General features: G+C 44.2%; 1 protein-coding gene across 2 annotated transcripts; it reads left to right on the forward strand.

Annotated features, from left to right (window-relative positions):
* Positions 1 to 2,708: 2,708 nt before the first annotated feature.
* Positions 2,709 to 22,074, forward strand: fes (FES proto-oncogene, tyrosine kinase). 2 transcript variants are annotated; one of them, XM_064336732.1, is made up of 19 exons: positions 2,709 to 2,969; positions 4,925 to 5,154; positions 5,414 to 5,587; positions 7,475 to 7,571; positions 7,982 to 8,165; positions 8,703 to 8,840; positions 10,308 to 10,427; positions 10,661 to 10,783; positions 11,868 to 12,054; positions 13,553 to 13,636; positions 14,282 to 14,491; positions 15,420 to 15,542; positions 16,579 to 16,632; positions 16,862 to 16,980; positions 17,203 to 17,297; positions 17,422 to 17,545; positions 18,972 to 19,129; positions 19,639 to 19,761; positions 21,479 to 22,074. In XM_064336732.1, exons 2-19 carry the CDS (start codon positions 4,930 to 4,932, stop codon positions 21,619 to 21,621), a joined length of 2,481 nt encoding a protein of 826 aa, XP_064192802.1. In that variant the 5' UTR covers positions 2,709 to 2,969; positions 4,925 to 4,929; the 3' UTR covers positions 21,622 to 22,074. The 2 variants fall into 2 exon arrangements, with proteins under 2 accessions (XP_064192802.1, XP_064192803.1); XM_064336733.1 differs by lacking the exon at positions 2,709 to 2,969 and adding an exon at positions 3,379 to 3,512.
* Positions 22,075 to 22,146: the final 72 nt, after the last annotated feature.

The following is a 22,146-nucleotide window of genomic DNA, read 5'->3' on the forward strand; positions in this document are numbered from 1 at the left end:
CAGCTTGTGTTTTGCAGCACCACCATTTCTCATTGTATTGAAAATACAGTATTATGTGAGCTGTCGCATCACAACTTTGTTTGCTTTAGAGTGCAGAAAGAGAATCTGAAGTGTTGGATATTACATTTTTGCAGTAAGAACCTTGCAAAACGTCTGTACAATGTGTGCCTTTGTTCAGATGTACTCGCGGACAATGCGTACAGATTTTGTGAACTCTGAACCTCTGTAAATGAGTTTTGATCAGCCAAGGACGGATATCAAATGGCTTTTTTCAATGTGTCTTCAGCTTTTAAAAATGTGTTCCTGGTCTCATCCTTCAGCGTGTATTGTCGACTTCTTGGTGTTAGACTTCCCCTAGCAGTGCCCCTGCATAAGCTAGGGTTGTTATAGTAGCATCATATTATGATTGATCGCAGAATCTATTATGCTTTCCACGTTAAAACAGAATTCGATGGCATATTGATCAGGATTTTGTGCCTGCTTGCACAACCATAATTAAGATGAACTAGCACAATACCCTTATCAATGTCTCTGTATGATATGATTAAAAATAATGATTACAGGTATTACTGTTGTTCTTCTTGCAATTGTCAGTAAGTTGGACTTAAACCATGTTTTAATATCTACCCTTTGTTATTTATTGATAACTGGATTTACACATCTGCCCATCATTTTGCAGAGTTGAATTGGAAAATGAAATGATTGTTTTTCCTCTAGAGCAGTGGAGTTTATCGCACACAAGCTTGCTGTACCTCCAGATTTAAAAAAATCACTTTAATACATTTTCTTCTGTCCTTCCCTATATCTAGCGTTCAGAAGATAGATCATTTGACATTTAATGTCTATCTTAATGACAACCCAAAAGGTCAAACTGTTTATGACCACAGATAATACCCTGATGAAATCATGCAAAACCCCATGCTGACATCATCACTGTGTGGAGACCTATGCAATGATCTACTTGCCTCTGTAATACTGGAGCTACCTTCCTACACTGGTCATGAAAAGAACTGTTGCCCATATTTGGACATAGGCTGAAGACCCATCTCTTCAAACTGCATTTTGGATTCTCTGCCTATCCCCCGCACTAACATTCTTAACTTTTGTACCAATTGTATATTTTTATTTTTAGATCATGGCGTTTGTATAGTGTTATGTTTGTATTCTTAGGAATACAATGTTTTCCTTCTATTTTATGCTTTTCCCTACATTTTTCATCCCTCTGTTTGGAATGCCAAATTGTATACTGCTGTGCTCATGCTACAGTCTCTCCACAACCAATGGGGGACATGCATGCACTCTGATGTCACTAGCTGTTGCATGCCACATCGCAGCCCACAAAGTCCAGCTTGGACAGATGATTCGGAGGAAGACACTTCATGCACAGCCTTAGCAAGCAGACTGTGGTCACCTGATTGACCATTATTTTATATTTTTAATTATACTTATTTTGTCCTCTTGTGTTGCTTTGCCTCCCCCCATGTAATTGTGTTTGACCTATCAAATCATCCCTGAGTCATTAACACAGCTGAAGTATTTCCTTGTTATTTCCATTCTATACTGAAGTAAGAGAAGATGTCTGTGTGTCCGCGTGCACTGGTCCATGCAAAGATAATCAAATGCAAACATTAAATGAGTATGTGAAGATGAAATACTTTAATGTATGCATGTGCAAATGTGTAGAGTTGAGAGAACTATATCATTAAAATGCATAGGTTATTGTGTTTATATTTGTTCATAAATAGCCTATGCAGTAGATGCCATTGAAAAAAAGAATGGCTATCTATCCTGTTGCACAAAACCTACACTGTGCCTTAGTTGTACTACACACATAGACTATAAAGATAGACTACACTTTTTGCTGTTATTGCCAATTAATTGGGAAAATTACCCAACCCCAAGAGAGAGTCTTTGACCATTCATCCAGTCTAAACTGAATTTTTCAGGATCAGTCAATGATCTTTTGGCTGTTTTTGAGGTATACTTCGGACCGTTGTCTTGCTGAAAAATCCTCCAAACTCAAGAAGATCATTTTGGTGTACATTGCTTTGGAGTTACTCAAAAAAAAAAAAAAAAAAAAAAAGACTTAAATATTGAACAAACTCCAGAAAGTGAACCTTTAAAGTTCTGATATTTTAGCCAAGGGAATGTACATTTTCTTGAGTAGGCCACGTTCATGAGTAAACCAAATTAGCTCTGTTAAGCGATTTTGAACACAATGTTTTTTCGGAAACATTATGAACTGTATTTGCTAAGCGTGTAATAAAAAAGCGAGTAGCCTAGGAAATTCATATTCTGTTGTTTGACGAATGGCAACCGTGACCTGCTGTGCAAGTTTTTCACTGCAATTCAAGGCACATTAGCCTACTGAACATTTTCGAAGCGGGTACTTTCACCACAGACAAAAGTCGTTGAAGAGTGAATGCTTTTTAGACTGTTAAAAGCAGATGAAATTGCTGACCTATGAGCACTGTAAATCCAAATTAAGACCGATTCATAAACAGTATTGAGAGAGACGTGGCAGCAGCTAACCTTTGAGAAATGCTGTCGGGAAAAAGCACTTTATGGAACACATTCGATTTAATTTTCTTTGAAGCAATTGTTCTCACCATTTAGGTTAAAACCTGTCCAAACTAAATATTTAAGTTGTGTTGTTTTTCTTGTTTGACAGTTTTACCATTTAAAGGTAGACCCACCTCACTGTTCCTTAAACTGAGTCCCTCTTCACACAGCTTAATGATAGTAGCTATTCAAAGCGTGCTTCGTCTTCTGCATTAGAACGCATGCACCCTTTCAACACTGGACTTCCTGATCTTGGTTTTCACAGTATGATGGTTAGCTTTTTTTCTTTCTGAATGTTTGCCCAGGTTTTTAGAAATTAAATGGTTTGTCGGAGCGTAGCCCTTATGGCAGGACCACAGATAAATGTCTTCTGAGTGAAAGAAGTTGGTTGTGCCAGATTAAACGAGGTAAGAAAAAGTGAACCTAATGCTGAGAGCTGCCTAATCGATGAATTGCAGTGTATCCTAATGTTGCAACTTAAAGAATTGCGGGGAAAAACGACATAGACTGCCAACGTCGTCTGTTTTCTTCGCGATTACTGTGGAATGGTGGGTGTGATAAAGAGAACGCAACCTGCTGTAGTCTACCTTTTCCCTTGGCTATTACGAATGGAAGTTTATTTATCCTGGGCAGTTTGTCATCGTGCGTCCATTCTGCAGTAATTTCCTGTTGAAATGCGTGTATGGATAAGTGTAATCAGTTATTTCTTAGATTGTAGGCCTATACTTAAAACGCAAGGTTTATGTTGCAAAATTTGGACGTTGCAACAACCGAAACCGAGACTACTGCGCAGTAGCCAGAGCAACCGGTTTTATTCCAGAAACAGGACTGTAACTTTGACGGTCCAGTTGCAGATAAGGATACCTCATCATCCCAATACTGTCGGCCTATATCACTGGCCTGAAACAGCTGCACTAACCGCTCCACAGGCACATACGAAGTCAGAGCGGGTATTTAAGCTTTTTTGTATACTGACGACTGCATATATACCATATTCATAATATGTTGTGCGATAAACATTAGTGTCTTTTTATTACAATGCAGCGAACATTTAGTGTGATCTACAATAAATGCTTAATTTGCCAAAATTGGTATAGACGAGAGTTATTAATTCAAGTTGTGTTATAATATTCCAGATCGAGAATGACATACTATTGAAAGTAAAAGTGAGTTATACTTAACTATTACTTATCCTAGTACTGTATTTAAAGAGGAAGCGTTTCGGCTGTGTATAGCCGCTATGTGCTGAAACTGCGCTTTTAGGTAGTGAAAGCTTTATTGGCAGAACTACTTCGGCATTTGTTTCCCCCTGTAACAATGGCGTTCAGTCAGCATCCCACTGTAGCCTACTATATTGTTGGTGGTGCACAATGCCACAGAACGTGTAAGTACAGTAGCTGAGCAGTTTTAGGTATGGCTGCCTTTTTCCATATTGGGATATTGACTTAAATTTCCTTAATTTACTTTTCATCTAAATAAAAGTCGTGGAATGCTAGCCACAGCATAAATACCCTACAAGTTAAGGGCTTTTGCATACTAATAATCGAAAAGCAAACATGGACGACATATGTATGAATTATGCCTACATGTGAATATAAAATAAACGTGAGCAGCAATATAATGTATGATGTACTTATGTTCATAGCATAGCAAAATTAAAATAATTCTCTGAAGGCCTAGAGAGAAACTGGTTCATATTTGTTTATCTTTCATCCTGTAAAGATAAAGGAGTGCTTATGTGAGCATACTGTAAATACCACACCACTATATTTTGAGGATCTTGTTATAACTGTAAACAGGTTTGACATATACCTGGGCTATGAGCATTGTATGAAGCCCAAGAGCCAAATTTAATATAGAGTTTGGGTCATTTTATTTTTTACTGCTGTTCCAGTTTTTTCCTCTTGTTATTTAAATGATAATTCAGAGTGTAACACCTTTTCTGCACTTATGTACTCAAAAACATTTTTGCAGGTTTTCAAGGACACTTATTTTCATCTATGAGAAAATCTGAGGGGCAGCCTGTTTTCTTGATCTGATGATTTGGTTGGGCTTAATTTGACTGGGCTCAGCACTGACTGGAGTTATTGCACGTCTCCCCTGATAAAGTTATGCGATGCTTAATGCAGCAGCCGCTTTATGGTTTATGGTTTTCTGAATGCCCAGTCAATTTCAAAAAGCTTTGGTGTTAATTCTTACTTCAGCAGTATGCCATGAATCGCAATGGAGTTTGTGAATAATAGGATGCACCATGGCTCTGCTTTTGAAGCTTACGTGTGGCTACAGTTTTTCTGAATCCATAAAATGGGGGATTATTTCCGAAAGGGCCGCTCATTGGGCTCGCTGTCCCCCACGTCTGCAGGCAAGATGGGGTTTGGTGAAGCGCTGCGGTGTCCCCAGGCCCATGGGGCCGTGCTGCGCCTGCAGGACTCCGAGATGAGGCTCATGGAGACCATGAGGAAGTGGATGACCCAGAGGGCCAAGAGCGACAGGGAGTTTGCCCTTCAGCTGCACCAGATGTCCGCTATGGTGGAGAAGGTGGAGGGGTCACAGCCTGGCGGTGGGCTGGACTACATCAGCCAGCTCAACAAGGTGGGAGTGGCTTTTTTCTCCCAAAATCACTCCCTGTGAAATACCGTATCTTGAACCCATGCTAAATTCACATTACCAGTTCTTCTTGGACTCCACAGTTTGTGTGTCCAGCTAATTTTCTTGAGTTGTGCGTGTGACAGGCCGGTAACGAATATCACTCTTCATTTATGAAATGAAAAGCTTGGGAGTGAGGGCGGGAGTCAGTCGTCGGGGCTGTAGACTGATCGGACGATTTTTGGTGTTCCCGTGCGCCCCTCAGTCCTGGAACGCCATGGTGAGCCAGACGGAGAACCTGAACCGGATCCTGAGGAAGCACTCGGATGACCTGATGGTGGGGCCCCTCAGTAAGCTCACCCTGCTCATCCGTGACAAACAGCAGCTACGCAAGACCTACGGGGACCAGTGGAGCCTCCTGAATCAGGAGCTGAGCCGGGTTAGCATTGCACACAAACACCTAACCACCTGCTGTATGCTTAACACTGGACTAGAAATGCCCTCTCCACATTCCTTAATGGGGTGGGAGCATTGTCACAGTCAGTGCCACAGTATTTACTGCACACTGATGTGACTTCCTAATTGCTGAATGACTCATATGTGAAAGTTTTACTTAAATGCAAATTGGGAAGTTTAGCAAGTGTCAGATGTTTCTAAACAAAGGGTTTTCCTTTATGGGCAAATTGTATATTTTCAGTGTAATGTCCAATATAAATGTTGTTGTGCAAGTATTTGTGTCACAATACACGAGACGTGATCTGCATAGAAATGACTGTCTCATGTATGTGTATCCATACATTGAGAGCAGTATTTTCTAAAAATATATCTTTTCTAAAAATAAAAAATGCACTCGTTAATGTCCAAGGTAGTGGAGGAAATGACAGTGCTGTTATGTAACGGTACTGCTGTCATTGTCTTGGATCACTGGCAGTGATGTTTTATCTTCAATTACTGGAACAGAAAGTCATAGGCTCCAGTTTGACATCGGTGATTAGTGAATACATTGTTCCTCTTTCACGGCAATCATCTCAGTCACAAAATGTTCTGCATGAATATTTGTTGTGTCATACCAGGAGTCCTCAATCTTATCCGAAAAGGGCTGGTGTGGGAGCTTGTTTTTTGTATTAGCCCAGCACTAAGACACCTGCTTCTACTTATCAAAGTCTTGATTGAAGACCATGATTAGTCCAGTAGTTAAATCAGGTGACGTAGTGCTGGGCTGAAACACAAACCTGAACCCACACTGGCCCTTTTCAGATAAGATTGGGGAGCCCTGCACTATACGATGGTATTGACCTAACTGGCGGTTCATCCCGGCAGATTGTGAATGAACGTGACCAGTCCCCATTAATGGGGATTAGCCAATGGCATTGTGACACTGTGCTATGGGAATCTTGAAGGCACCATTGAGACTCGATGAAAACCACTGACCTAGGGAAGGCCTCTCCATAGTAGATTAGTCTCCTGTGATGAGTCATGCACTATGTTCCTGGGGGCAGACTCCACCTAACTTAAAGTATCTCTAGTTTGTACTCTGTGTACTTCTCTGTGTGCCAGCTTCCTGTCTACATGTAGGACATCAGTATGTGAATGCCAAAGCTTTCTGATAAATACCCCTATTTTCAAGAAAAGGGAAAATCAGATTAAACTGATATTCAGCACAGTTAAAGTCTATTATGTTCAATTTGCACATAAAAATTGGATACAAAAAGGATTAAATCATAAAAAAGGATTAAATCAGTTTTCAACATAATGTTTCATTTATGCTTGAAACATTTGCAAAAAATTGCACTCTGCGCAGCCCTGTACCCTTATCAGATATGTATTGAAACAATTGCAATCTGTATCTGTCCTGAAATTATGCTTTTGACTTGACTCGCAGTAGGTTGCCCTATCAGTATCAATATAAACAAGCAACATGAACATGTTCAGAATAAGCCGTACAGATTTCCATACTGATTTTTGCATTCTTAAATTTACAGCAATTTTATTCTGCTTTGACAAATTCAGAATAAACAGCCCTTTCAGTGGTTTACTGTTTGTGTACAATGCTCGCTCTCCTGAGCTTGATCTAAACTGCCCGTGTGGTAAGTTTGGGCCTGTCACAGGCGAGCTCCTCTTGAGCGCAAGGAGAAAATAAGTGTGTGCTCCGCTGTGTTCGCAAAGCTGAATGTTCTGCGGCCGAGCACAGTTGGGCAGTGGGACACGGAATGTGGAATGTGTTTTACTGTGACAGAGCAAAGAGAGCTGCAGGATGCAGGGTGAAATGTGCCCTCGTGCTCTGTGTGCTCTGATCTTTCCCTCTCTGCCCCTCCTGTTGTGCTAGGTGACACAGGTAGAGCTGGAGAAGATGAAGGCTAGCTACCGACATCTGGCGCGGGACGCGGGCCAGGCCAAGAGGAAGTACCAGGAGGCCAGCAAAGGTGGGGAGACGTTGGCTGGGTTTCAGGTGTCAGGTGCCAGTGCAGCGGGCTCTTTGCACACTGCCTGCCATCCTTGTGTAATGAGCATGCATATGAATCACATAAATGGTGTGATAATAGTCATATAAAAAACATTTATTAATCAAATTTCATAAGGTCGTTAGCTGCCTGTAATCTGTTTGTCGCAAGTCAGGCGTTTATAAATGAAGTTTATATGCAGCAATTTTTGTAGAATTATTAATTTTGTGGAAAATGAATAATGATTTAAGAAGGGGCAAACAAAATGAACTGGGGCGGACGTTTGCGACTGTGGTAAATATACTAAGTGTAGGTTTGAAACTGACTGATGTCTTTACTCCCAAGGTGAATTACTGTACACATGCTACTGATTCTATTGTGTGCCTGCTCAGATAAGGATCGTGAGAAAGCGAAGGAGAGGTACATTAAGGCCACTCTGAAGCTGCACGAGCAGCACAACGAGTACGTCCTGTCTGTAATGGCTGCGCAGCTGCATCACCAGCACCACTACAGCCAGGCCCAGCCCGCCCTGATGAACGCTGCGCAGACGCTACAGGAGGAGATGGTCCTCGTGTTGTGAGTTTGTGTTCGTGTGCATGTGTGCTCACACATGTCTATGCGTGCATGCGTCCTCACGTGTGTCTGTGTGTGTGTGTGTGCGCATGTGCGTGTGCATGTATGTAGGTGTGTAACGTTCACATAGTTGTCAAGGATAGAATGGTTTGCAGGTTTTTAAAGCATTGAGCGCCTGTGTGTGTGTGCGTGTCTGAATGTGTGTGGTTGTGTGCCTGTTTAAGTGGCTGTTGTGGGCAGCAAAGCTGCGAGTGTGTGCACATACATTTATGGGTGTGACTTGTGTTCAGATCGTTGTCATGGGTTTGTAGATTTAATGCTGCAAGCTTATTTTGTTGTTTTGCTGTACTGCTGTCACAATCAGAGATTCCACCTGCAAAGTTTATAAGTTTAGACATGTTGCATTATGCAAATGGCCCAACCTTGACTTTGGAGTGAATTCACAGCAATGAATCACGGTGGTAGAGAACAGGCTATGCCTCGCGTCAGCCGAAGCCTGCTTGGTGAGCCTGGCCGCCTGTTTGGATCTCTCTGATGCAGGAAGGAGATCTTGCAGGAATACTTTGACCTTTCCAGCCTGGTTCAGGAGGAAGTGGTTTCTGTGCACCGCAAGATGGCCGATGCGATCAAAGCCATTGAGCCACACAGGGAGTACGAGAGCTTCATCCAACAAAACAGGTGCTAACCACATTCTGTAGCCCCTGTTTACTACCTCACACTGACACCGACACTGGAGCTAAAGAGATTCATGTCTTGAATGAATCTAATGATAATTAGATGTACCCAATGATTGTTACTGGTATGCTTTAACTTTACATGAATATTAAATGGCACCAATGCCATGGGGATCTTTGGTTTACTTTCCAATACAAATTTCATATTTGTATGTATTCAGGGCTTGAATCTCTGGTCAAATTAAAAATGAATTCACAGGAGAGTTTGATGTACTCTACCAAGCACAAGCCAAGTAAACGTTGCCTAGGATCACCGCACAAACGTTTTCTCCTGGGGTTTTGTTTTCTCACTGGAAAGAATAAATGCATTTTAAAGTGAAAGGAGAGTGAGTTGTGGGCTGCGTCCAAATAGTCTTTTTTTCTTAGGAAGGTTCTAACTGAGTGAAATGACCCAGAAGTATCTAAGTGGCAGCCAGGATAAGAGCGCGTCGAATTCTCTGAATGCTAAGGAAAGGTGCTTCGATGCTTCCTTTCTTATCTCCTTTAGCATAGGGCATACTGGACCGTCCTTTACGAAAGGAAAGGAAATAATGCCGTCCCACAATTCCTTGCGGCAGCAACATTTAAAGTGACACACCATTCGGCCGTTCACGAAAACAAACGATCAACATGACTGAGTTGTGTGGTGGTTCTTAAGCTATTATATGCATAGGCTTATAATCAGATCATAATCAGCATATTAACCATTACACAGAAGTCCATCTTTCAAGAAAAATGGATATGAGACGTTTTTAGCCAGATGATGTTTTTAATTTAACGTTTGAAACTAAAGAATTATGATATGTACAGTAGTAGATTTGTAGGCCTAACATGTTATGCCTATCTTGCATTAAATTTAACAGTTATTTTCATACAATCATACTAATTGGGATTCATGTTGATAAATATGAGTGGACAGGAGGGTGAGCGTGAACAACCATTCTCAATGTGACAACCATTTCATTTCACTTTTGGGACTGGTAGCCTATATTCCTTTTTTTTCATTTCAATTCCAACCTTAGTAATGAAGTAATATTTTTCACCGGGTTGTCCACGTTTATATAGCCTGCATGAAACAACACGGTAAGAACACATGGGGCGAAGTATCTAAGATGCGCTTTTCATCTTCAGAACATTGTAGTCTCACCACGGCAGACCCACGTCAATAACATCCGCCGTCGCATAATTACGTAGCCTAGTGTAAGTGCAGTCGGATTCTCTTAGCACCGCGGTTGTCTTTTCCTAAGTCCTTATGAATTATCCTTCACATCTTTCCTTGACCTCATGACGTTTTCCATCGAGGTCAAGGAAAAGTGGTTAGGAAAAGACATAGGATTTAATTTTCTTGACTATTTGTACGCAGCCGTGGTCTTGCATTAGGGCAGTGTGCAGCATTGCTGTGCTTTATCCCTGGCTGTGTCCCTCCCTGCAGGTCCGTGGCTGAGGTGCCTCCCTGCGTGGAGTTTGACAGCAGCCTGCTGGACGAGGTGGAGCGGCTGAAGGCTGGAGATCTGGAGCTGAACGAACTGACACTGGAGAGCCTCCAGCACCGGTGAGCTGGCCCTCTATCCCCTCCTCTCCCTTCACCTTGGGTCGCACTGGCTGTCCAGCAGGGCGTGCGTGCACTCAGCGGTCCTGCAGGGTGGGGTGCGCAGGGAGGGGCTGGCACGGACAGCCTGAATGTGCCCGGCCCCCCCTCCCTTTTCTCACCCCGCTCCTGCCGGTGGGCTGCACCGTCTGTGGTATCTGTTTGGGCCAGACAGTCCTTCTGCTGTCTCTCCACAGGCTAACTGCTCTGGAGGAAGAGCTCATGACCCTGGCTGGAACACTGGGCATCCAGCAGGCCTCCATAAACCAGCTGGAACTGGACCTAGAGGCCGAGGACAATGCTCCTAACATGGGCCAGAGGTGAGGCTCTTTATCTCTGCAGGGTTTCCCCAGCTAACAGTTTATGGGTCCCAGAACATGCCTACAAATGTTAGGGTAAACATTTCCAATGTGTACATTTGTCTAGTTCCCATGAAGTCCCTCAGACTTATTGAACGAAACACAAAGAACATTGTACAAATTGTCTGAGAGTGTTCTTCGGTTTTGTTCGAGTTAAAAAAAGAAATTGAATTGTGGTTGGTCATTCAAGTTCATCTTAGTAGAAAAGCTTTCAATGTTCCATGAACCTGGCATTTCTCTAATTCAAAATCATTTGACAATGTCACCAGAAAAATGGAATATTTTTCTGTCACTTACACTTCAATAAATGCACTTGTTTGATTGCTTGGGGAACATTCTTGCCGTGACCCTGTCTCATAACCTGACACGCATCTGTCTGGAATCCCGCCACTCCTGGTGTGTTTTGTGTTTGCTGGTGGCTGTACTCCTCCTTCTGTTTTTGTTTGCCCTGCTGTGGCTTGCGGCTCTGAATTCCTTCTGTACCGTGACAAGCAGGTAAACACGTAAATCAGGGCTGCTTCCCTGTCCGATAGTGAATGACTCAGGTGGTTTGCACTGGCCCTGCAAATTATATGCCAGTGGACAGTTAGTAGTCTGAGGTGCTTCCTGGTCATTTGTCATGGTTTCCACGCCTGTCCGCCATTATTAGCTTTCTTAACTTGATTTATTGTAAGTTAATATTTAATTAATCAGCACCTGGCGAGCAGGGTGGACTGGCCGCAGTTTATGATGGCGTAATGATTCTGAGGATTAAAGAGGGCCGAATGTGTCTGTCCTTAAGGACGCACGCCTTTCACGCTAAAGCTTTTCGAGCGGATGAATCCGGGCCGTGGCGGGGGAACGCTCCGGGCTTTTCGGCGAGAGGCGCGGCGCTCAAGCGCGCATGTTAAAAGGGGTGCAGCCCGCGGCGGGTGGGCGAGCGGGCGTCCCCTAGCCCCGGCTCCGGGCGCGAGCCGTCTGTCCCGGCGAGCGTGCTCTGAATGCGGCAGCCGCTGGCCGGGCTCTCCGAGGCGCCGGCCGTCTGAGAGACTGTCTGTCTGCGCAGGGTGTACCAGTTCAGCAAGCGCAGCGCCCTGGAGGACAGCCGCCAGCAGCTGGTGGTGTCCATGGGGGCCCGCGCCCGCCTCGAGGCCCAGAGGGTCGCCATCGCCGAGAAGCTGCAGTCGCTCGGATCCCGGGACCCCCCTCCCGTGTGCCTGGATGACGACCGCGTGTCCGTCAGCTCCATCACCGTGAGTCCCTCCGCTCTTCCTCTTCCTGGTTACGCCCTCTCTCATCGGCTCCTCCGTCTGCTACCGATAGCGGGTAGCTAATCCTCACAAAACCAAAAATGGGCGGGGCTAGCCTTTGCTTTATGTGTCTCAGTGAGTTTCTCCTATCCTTGTGTTGCTTTGGAGAGCAAAACATCGGTTGAAACTAGTCAGTTGAAATTGCGAAACCACCCATAATTAAAAACCTCATCACCGTCTACCCCCTCATTAGAAAGAATATTGTTTCTCTAACCTAGAGAAATTTTAATTAACTATTCTTTTTCTTCACTTATACAATCATCCACTCTTTGCAAAGTGCCTGTAATCTGTGGCAACCTCTTTGCTGTCAGCACACAAAGAATCGTGTGTTTTTACAGATGATTTCTTTTGTGTGGTAATATGCTTGTCCAAGTCGCTACAAAACAATGAGCAAGGCAGTTCTTACTCAGGTTATATTGCAAGGCTAGAATTATGCAACCTAATAGCCCAGCAGATGGGTGGGTTGAACCCGTGGGCTAGCCGTGACAGGACGAACGAGGTCGGAGGCTTTCACCTGATAGTTTGACAAACATTGTTTGAAAGCAATAGAAATATCATGTGAGCTTCGGACAATGCCTTTCAGTCCAAAGGTTTACGTCATGGAATAAATACATGCAAGCACCTGTGAGGTTGTAAATGCTTTCATATTGTAAAGCAGCAGGAACAATGAGATGAGAAGAATGATTGTAAAGATGGTATTTGGAACACGGTGCTGATGCTTTTAGAACTGAGCTCATTGTTATCCGCACACACTGTCCCCGACTCTGGGAGTCACAGTTTTTGCAGTCTTCTTCACATTTCTTTTCCTGGAAACCATCCGTTACCTATGGACTGGCATTGCCAGCCATGGAATATTGTTGGCAATGAGAAAAGTTGCGGTTGTCATTCCTAGAAACGAGCAATTACTGTTCATGTCAGAGATGTGAATGTTCTCTCTGTCTGGTTGTGACGTCAAAGGGGGGAAAAATGATACTTTTCTGTAGCAGGGAATGGCCAATTGCTGGAAACTGTAGCTGCCACCAGCAGAGTTATGTTTGAGCTAACTCTATAGATAAGAAACTGGACTAGCATGCTTTTTTTTTTTTTTTTTACCTCGGCTGTGCAAAGCAGTTGAAGTCTGCAGTGTCTACAGCCGTGAAGATCTGTCACTAATAATCATAAAACTGTGAGACTAAGTCGGCCTCGAATTAGAGATATGTTAAGAGCGATTGAGCCAGTGGCCATTGTGGGGGCCATCACTTCCCTTTTTTAGTTCAGCATTTAATACATCACATCGCAGCTCAAGCTCTCCTGCACTGGTGTCAAGGTTTCAATTTACAGTCGTTCTCACTGAATGTGAATGAAAAGACTGGAATGCAGAGGAGCACTGGCTCAGGATGTAATTGGAATGAACTCTGTTTTTTACAGGACATTCAGATCTTAGGCTCTCAATGTCTTTCAGGAAAGAGAGAAGGACAACTGCAAACTTCCCAACTTGGACACGATCATGAGTCAGCTCAGCGGCATGCTGAAGCAGAAGTACACGGTGAGAAAATTTAGTCCGTCTTCGGCCCCTTTGAGTCAGAGTTGTAACGGGGGTAAGTAGCCGTGTTCTGCTGGCTCCAGGCCAAAGCCCTCGCCATCCGCACCGCGCAGTGTGAGATATGATTAACATCGTAAGCTAATGTCCACCGCTCTGCGGCCGGGGGGACTAAGATTGCACGCTTAATCAAGCCGCAGGGGGTGATGTCATCATCTGCAGTGGCTGTACAGTCACACGTCTGAGCTGCGTTGCAGAGGCAAGGAGAAGCGTGCCTCCCCCGCGTATCATATCTGCGCCGGGCCATATTAGGAAATGAAAGCTTGTGGCGGCAATAGTCCGGTTCAGCCAGTTCTGCTTTATTTCTTTCGTCACAGACTTTCACGGCGGCTCAGTGTAACATGTTTTCCTTACTGCGCTAGCAAAAAAACAAAAGACCAAGGCCACACCAGCCCTTTATGGGTTGAGATCCCCTAACACCACAATGCACCATGTACACAGTACATCAGTCCATTTGGCGGACCCACTCAGGAGTGAAAGTGTAAGACAAAGATCTTCAGTCTGGAGATGTACACCCTGAGGGTGCGCTGTTTAAGTACCGTGTGCCGTCTCCTCTGTGCGTTAGACTGGTTCATTTGCCCGTGTGCCCAGGTGCCCCCTGCTGTGCCGCTGGTGCCCGAGTATCAGAAGCCCCTGAGTGAGCAGGGCTGGTACCACGGCGCCATCCCGCGGGTGGAGGTGCAGGAGCTGCTGAAGCAGGACGGGGACTACCTGGTGCGGGAGAGCCAGGGCAAGCAGGAGTACGTGCTGTCCGTCCACTGGGGCGGCCAGTGGCGCCATTTCATCATCCAGAGCAGCAACGTGAGTGCGCCGCCTTTTTCACTGACAAAAGCTACTGTGCACAAAGCAGAAAAGCACTGTACTGAAAAATGCATTGCTTTGTATTAATTGCTGTATTGATTACTTTACAGAAAATACTTTATAGTATTAAAGTTACATATTTTAAGAATTAGTGTACTATTAAAGCTTTCCTAAATCATTCTATTCAGTTTGTGTTTCTTTTCTAGTAGCTTCATCTTAAAGGATCATTTTTCAATCTCAGGTCAAATGAACATGTATACCATCTGGTTACCTTTACACTGAGCTTACCGTCGTCATGTGCCTCCGTCTGTGTACTTTCATGTTTTTGGAATTTAATATTCTGGGGGGAGACAGGGCTCTGCTTTTTTTTTTTTTAAATGTTAATAACAGAGGGTACGTGGCATATCTCACATATAGCAGAAGATGATTAGTATGCAGAGGCCTTTAATCTTGAAAGGATTTGAAAGATGCAACATCGTATCGCTAGCTCCAGGGACCCTGTGGCTTAATAGAAAAGCATGAAGACATAGGGCTCTAAATGCAAATGTAAACACATCTGATAGCAAACCATTTGTCAGAATTTTGGCACTTGGAGGAATAACTTGCATTTTGTGTGTAGTGTATTCTTCCATTAAAATGAAATTCTCATAGTAGGAAATACTGTATAAAAAGTGTAAAAACGCTTTCTGTGTCTGGGTAAAAAATAAATATGCTTTTCCTTGGCTGCAAGTACTTTATATTTTGTGAAGTTACATTTTGTAATCTCAGAGTTCAATGTTTAGGTAAGACCTTTTAATCAACATTAAGCAGTAAATTCAGTCAACGGACTCACATTTTAATAGCTGTAATAGTAGTCTTAGTTTCTGTATTTTTTGGTCTAAGGCTTCTTTAAACATATTTAGACAAGACCTGGTATGTCTGTTTTCAGAACCTCTATCGTCTGGATGGAGAGGGGTTCTCCACCGTTCCTCTGCTCTTGAACCACCTGGTTGCCAGCCACCAGCACGTCACTAAAAAGAGTGACGTCATCTTAAAAAGACCCATCCTGAAGGTACTGTAGCCCCGCACTTAGGACATCTTTTTGCAGTGTTCACATACTGAATCAAGGTTTCCCCCTTTGTGCCCATAATGTTTAAACCAAACACTGTTATCGGCAAGAAAGTTCATCAGACTCATTGGACCTTCTTTCTTTTTGGAAGCTAACTGCCACCAGTGATAAATTCAATGTGCTGTCCTGTAGTTTCTGTTAGCTCTGGGAAGGCAAGATAACAATTCGCTTGATGTTTTGATAATTGGGCTGATTTCAGAACAGAATTCTGTCCACTCATTTAGTATTTTTTTAAGTTGGAATAGTGCTTTTTCCGAGAGCCATACTTTTTTTCTGTTCCTAGCATCAATCTCAGTTAATTGGTCTGTCAGATGGTAAATGGGATTCATTGAACAGGGTAATCGCAGCACTCTGCTGACACTGATATTGACAAAGCTGGAGTTTTTTATTTTATTTTGCTTTTTTGATTTTGTTATTGTTGTTGCCCTTTCATTATCGATGCGGAATCAAAAGAAATTGTCAGGAGAGCGGACTCCAGCTTTCACTCGGTAAAATACACGTACCTCTCGCCTCACCCTTTTATTACTTTGCGGCTTAGCCGCTGAGTCACATATTAACAGTTTACTTTGGGAACTGTGAACGGCGAGTTTCCTGTTAATAAAGCCAGGAGCGGGGCGCTGAAATTTCCTCGGTGTCCGCGGTCGCCCGTCCTTGAGGGTCCGGTCTGCGGTTTTGCCGTGGATAGCCGCGCGCTTTGACAGCCGGGGCTCGCGGATGAGGAATGAACCGGCGGCGAATGCGCAGCTGCTATGCTGACGGCCCGGCTTGCGCCAGCTGTCAGAGTTCGCGGCGGCACTAAGAATTCATCTCGTTTTAATGAACTCCGCAAACCGGGTGACATTTACAGCAATGTCATCCGCTACGGTGCACAGACCGAGCCTGAAATACGCCGTGTGGCAGCGGGCCGCACCGGCGCCCCCTTTGTAGTCTGATATTTGAGCTAATGCGGCTAATAAGCCTCTGTCGACTCTCCTTCTAGGACAAGTGGGTCCTGGAACATGATGATGTCATCCTTGGGGAGCATATTGGTCGGGTAGGCTCAGTCTCTACTTCAATGGCCTCTGCTTGAGTGCTGAAATCATTGTGGAGTAGTGGTTTGTACTTCAAAACCTGTGTGGTTTGCTAGTGACATTGGATAATGAATAGCCAAGTAGATGTTTTTGACTGTAATAATAGCAGTCGTAATTGACCTTGAGGAGATGAGTGTATGTTAGCGATGCAGGACACTGAGAGGCCAATGACATGGCATTCTGTTCTCTCAGGGGAATTTCGGGGAGGTGTACAGTGGCCGGCTGCGCTCTGACAACACGCCTGTGGCGGTGAAGTCCTGCCGTGAAAGTCTGCCCCCCGAGCTGAAGAACAAGTTTCTAATGGAGGCCAGGTCAGAGTAAACACACACACACACACACACACACACACACACAACTACACTGAAACACAGGTGCTCAGATCACAAAAACACAAATGCCCACATACTGTAACAGTCAACATGCTCGCGTGTACAAAAAACTCAGACCGCCCCCCCCCTCCACCCACACACACACAGCCAGACCACACTGTGCATGAGATGGCTACATGTTGATCTTTGCCTCTCACACACCAGGATCCTGAAGCATTATGATCATCCCAACATTGTGAAGCTGATTGGAGTGTGCACTCAGAAACAGCCCATCTATATTGTCATGGAGCTCGTGCAGGGTGAGTTGCTGGGCTCCTGGGGATAAGCCATCTCCGAGAGTCAGCCACTCATCATTTTGATCAGATGCTTGTACACTTGCATGCAGTGTGATGAGTGTCTGTGTGTCTGTGTACATCCGAGCAGGAGGGGACTTTCTGTCCTACCTACGGGGCGAGGGCCACAACCTTAAAACCAATATGCTGCTGAAAATGGCTGAAAACGTTGCATCTGGAATGGAGTACCTGGCGAGCAAGAAGTGTATCCACCGGTGAGAGAAATGGGGAGGGGGGTATAAACTCTTCTGTCCCTGGCTGGTGCTATACATTGCACTTCAGAAATGCCAGGTGGGGGGTGGGTCAGTCCTCAAAAAAACAGTGCTTTTAGCAGGATACACCACTGCACAACCCCATCAGGGAGAGACCCATTTATATTGTAACTGTGTTTTGATAAGTACAATTTAAATGAAGTCTATTATATCGAGGTGGCCTTCATTTAAATTTAAATATACAGAACAGGACTGTTTAACAAGCCAGGCGACTGCATAAAATGCAGAACAGATCGCAACACCGTAAGCAAACTGTGAAAAATAACATTGGATGCAGAAAGTCTTTTCAGAGCTTTACAAAAGCAATCTGTTTCTTCAGTCCCAAACACATCAACAGCAAAAACACCCCCTCATTCACATGACATCATGGATACTGTTTGCTTTCTACTGTGGGTACTTGTTAACCACCTGAATGCAAAGTCCGGAAATCACCTGGCAGCTTTATCTCACAGCTATCTGTTTTATGTTATTTGGGGATGGGTATTTCTGTTAGCTCGCAGACGAGATGAAGGGCTGATTAGCAGTCCTTTCCTGTTAGAGAGAGAGGTGAGAGGAGAGGAGCGAATCTCTTTATGACTCATCATGTCATATGGTTTCTCCCAGCATGACTGTGCTGGAGAAGTGGATCGCCAAAATTTGGCAGGATTGAGGCAAGTTATAATTCCCTGTACCCTTTTCAAACAGGAGATGTTCAGGAAAATTGGCCTTGGCCTGTACAGAACTTGAATTTGAGACCTGTTGTGCATTGCCAAGTTTGAGCCGCTCTATTCTCTGGACAAAAGCACAGGGATGAGGGCAGTGGACTTTTCCAGGGACTAGGTATTAACCCCAGCACAGCGGTGGAGGAAGCCACTGATGCTGTGGAAGGGGTTATAGGGTTATTAACCCAAGTGTCCTTCAGTTCCTGGAAATGATTATCATGAAACAAAACCAGGCCTTGTTGTTTTGGTTGCATGGACTTAATACTTACATACGTAATTGAATTTGACGCAAATTGCTGCAACCAGCATCTGTAAATGGCATAATGGCGGGTCACAGGAAATGCGTTGGCATATGGTGTGCAGGAGTATAAAATCTTGGTAAAAATTGTTTTCTTCGCAAGCTTTTCTCCTGGGTGTCTGAAGACTGGAGGATAGTTGCTTTTAAGTAATGTTGAATTTGAAGCGCGAGGTATAATTAGATCAGTTGGGACAAACGTTAGCTCGCTGCTGCAACCGCGGCCACATTTTGCATGTTAAACTGCTGTGTGTGAGTGCGTCTGATTAGCACAGTCAAACGAGAGGGCTCCAGAGCCACTTTTTCCCACATCCGAGCCTGCCGGCTCTCACTTTCTACCTCTCTCTCTCTCCGTCACTCTCCGCGGCTTCAGGGACCTGGCTGCACGGAACTGCCTGGTGGCAGAGGGCAACGTGGTGAAGATCAGCGACTTCGGGATGTCCCGCGAGGAACAGGACGGCGTGTACTCCGCCACGGGGGGCATGAAGCAGATCCCGGTCAAGTGGACCGCACCCGAGGCGCTCAATTATGGTAACTACAGCAACCGGCGTTCCCCTGATCCCAGACCGCCGTCGGCTGCCGTCATGCCCGGCCCGCACTCTGCTTTCTCTCCTCCCTGACCCTTGTCAGTTCTTCTTTCTGCATCCTTTTTAATCCTCGGCCATTTTTTTCCGCCGCCCGTGTCAGCTTGATGGAGGAGAAAGCGTCACCCTCGGTGATTCACATTGCGGTGCAGTAAAACTAAATAAATAAATAAAGCGCCTGTAACAGATGCTCGCTTATCTGGGGTCATTTGGGTTTTCAAAGCGCCGAGGCGTCTCATCAGTCTTGAGGGACGCTGTGTGCTGAGGGTCCCGGGCAGCCTTGTCAGAATGAGTCATGAGGTGTCCCCCGTGCCACCAGTGAGAGGGGCAGCAGACGTTGGATTTAATAGCGGTGTGAGGCTGCCTCACCTGTGCTCCTCGCGCGGAGCCGCCGCGACGCTCCGTGTTCCGCTGGCTCCCGCCGCGTCTCAACGCTGCCCTCTGCCTGCGTTCCAGGGCGCTACAGCACAGAGAGCGACGTGTGGAGCTTCGGGGTTCTGCTGTGGGAGACCTTCTCTCGGGGCACCAGCCCCTACGCCACCATGAGCAACCAGCAGACGCGGGATGAAGTGGAGAGGGGTAACCTTTGTTTCATGTTCAAAAATGGAGACCATTTCGCAGTGCCGTGACAAAGTATTTGGCCCCTTCCGATTTCAGTGACAAATTATTGCATATTTGTCACTGAATGGTTTCAGATCTTTAGACAAAATGTAATGTCAGACAAAGGGAAACTTGGTAAACACAAAAATCATGTTTAAAATAATTTCAATAGAGATACTGTGGGAGGATTTAAAACAAGTAGTTCATGCTTGAAAACCTACCAATTTGACCAAATTAAAGCAGTCCTGCAAAAAATAGGCAAGAATTCCTGCGCAGCGATGTGAAAGACTGATAACAAATCATAGGAAGTGTTTGGTTGCAGTTATTCCTGCTAAAGGTGGTGCAACCAAGTATTAAGTTTAAGGGGGCAATTACTTTTTCACAGGGCTGATATGGGTGTTTGATAACTTTGAATTAAATAAATGAAATTATCTTTTAAATGCTTTGTGTTTACTCAGATACCCTTCGTCGAATACTACTATTTTGTCTAAGGATCTGGAACCATTCAGTGAGACAATTCTAACAAATATGCAACAATATAGAGGAAATTAGGAAGGGGAAATTGCTTTTTCACAGCACTGTATGAGCCTTTTAAGAATGCAAAAAAAAAAAATTATTTGGTGTGCCTGTTTATTGCTCAGAGGCATGTCCTCATAAGACCCAACTATTCATTTTTGTCCTGTACAGGGGACACAAGTCTCTAGGTCCCCATTTATAAAACGGACTTACGACCAATTTTGATTTAAGTATGACTTCCACAGAGAACTACATATAAGTAGTTATTTATAAAACCTTACTCTGAGGTGGAAATGATCTTGTCTCTACGCAGTCTAGGCGTGACGTGAGTGAATTTCCTGCTGGTTATGTATAGCTATTTTTTTACGCCTTGCGGTTTAAGGTCAGACCATTTCTTTTTCAGATAAGCCACAGTTCTGTCTTGCTGCCCCACCTTGTTCACAGCAGCGGCGACACACTCCCAAGCTACCTGTTTGGCTTTGTTTGTCAACCCACTATTTAGTCCACCGAATACATGTTGCCTGTTTTCAATCTTCTGTACCATCGCCGTGATCTTGTCTTCCAAAAAGTTTGCTTTTCTCTTTTGGTCCATGGTTATTCCTGAATAAACCCTCATTTGTGCTAGCATTATATAAGGAGAAATCGTGGATTGTAAGGCACGTTCTGGTGCCGTCAATTTTAAGTTAATTTGAGATTTATAGATCACAGGCGCATAAGTTACAAATGGGCTTCTTAGAACCTGCGTAAGCAAGAGTTTTTATACTCAGTATCTTTTATGAATCGAACGTAAGCACAACATCGGAAATGATCTTAAGACTAAGTTCAAGTATAAATCTAAGAACATTTTTATAAATGAGGCCTCTGGTCTTAAGTCTCAAGAACCATATATTCTACTATGCTGAAACCTATACTACAAGGAACAGTCAATAAAAAAATTTAATATTTTGGAAAATATTTTCACTGCACACTTGTATTATGTGCAAAAAAAAATGTACATATTTAACTTATATTTCTGTGGGGTCTTAGGAGGATATGTACTGTAAACGGGGGCATCATGGCGGCAAACATAACCACAGGGAAAGGCAACAGTTGCACTCCTTCTGTCAGGCCGTCACCACTCAATTTAAGCCTTACCGTAATCATTTCATTCAGTCATTATCATTTTCCACCCGTCTCCCAGGATACCGAATGCTGGCTCCAGACGGCTGTCCGTCAGAGGTGTACGCCTTGATATGTCGATGCTGGCAGTACGACCCCAGGAAGCGGCCTTCCTTCCCCACGCTGAAGAGGGAGCTGGGCGCCCTGCACTGCAAGCTCCGATGAGCGCTGTGTCAACACGGCCTCCTCACAGCAGCGTCTGCACGCACTCTCAGGTTCATTCAAGGATCAGCACTTACGCAACAAAGTGTTTGGCAGCATTAAGCAGCTTGTGCTGCTCCCATACAATGAGCATCCATCGTGAGCTGGCCAAGGCATCACATGCTGTGTCTCTGCCAATTAAAACTGAGTTTATGGATTCTGTATAAGGTAGAATTGTATGCAGGTTATTTGAAACCATATACATTAGTTATTTTGGAAAGTTATTTTGGGAAACCTGCTGGTGTATTATATTTTTTTTCCCAAATGAACAGCTTATATGCTATACTTCAAAAATGCGCTGTACCACCAGAGCAAATAATCAGGCCTATTGTACAGCTGTAATTAATAGTGTTTTAAATAAATTTGCCAATAATTTATGGGTTAATGTGTTTCAATAAAAGGGGGTGTGTTTTTAAATTATGCTTGCAGCAGTCGTGTTTGGCAATGTGTAAATGTTCACAGTAGTCAAAACCACATAACATCACGCCG

This window comes from Anguilla rostrata, chromosome 5 (genome assembly GCF_018555375.3).
Source record: "Anguilla rostrata isolate EN2019 chromosome 5, ASM1855537v3, whole genome shotgun sequence".
Classification (NCBI taxonomy): domain Eukaryota; kingdom Metazoa; phylum Chordata; class Actinopteri; order Anguilliformes; family Anguillidae; genus Anguilla; species Anguilla rostrata.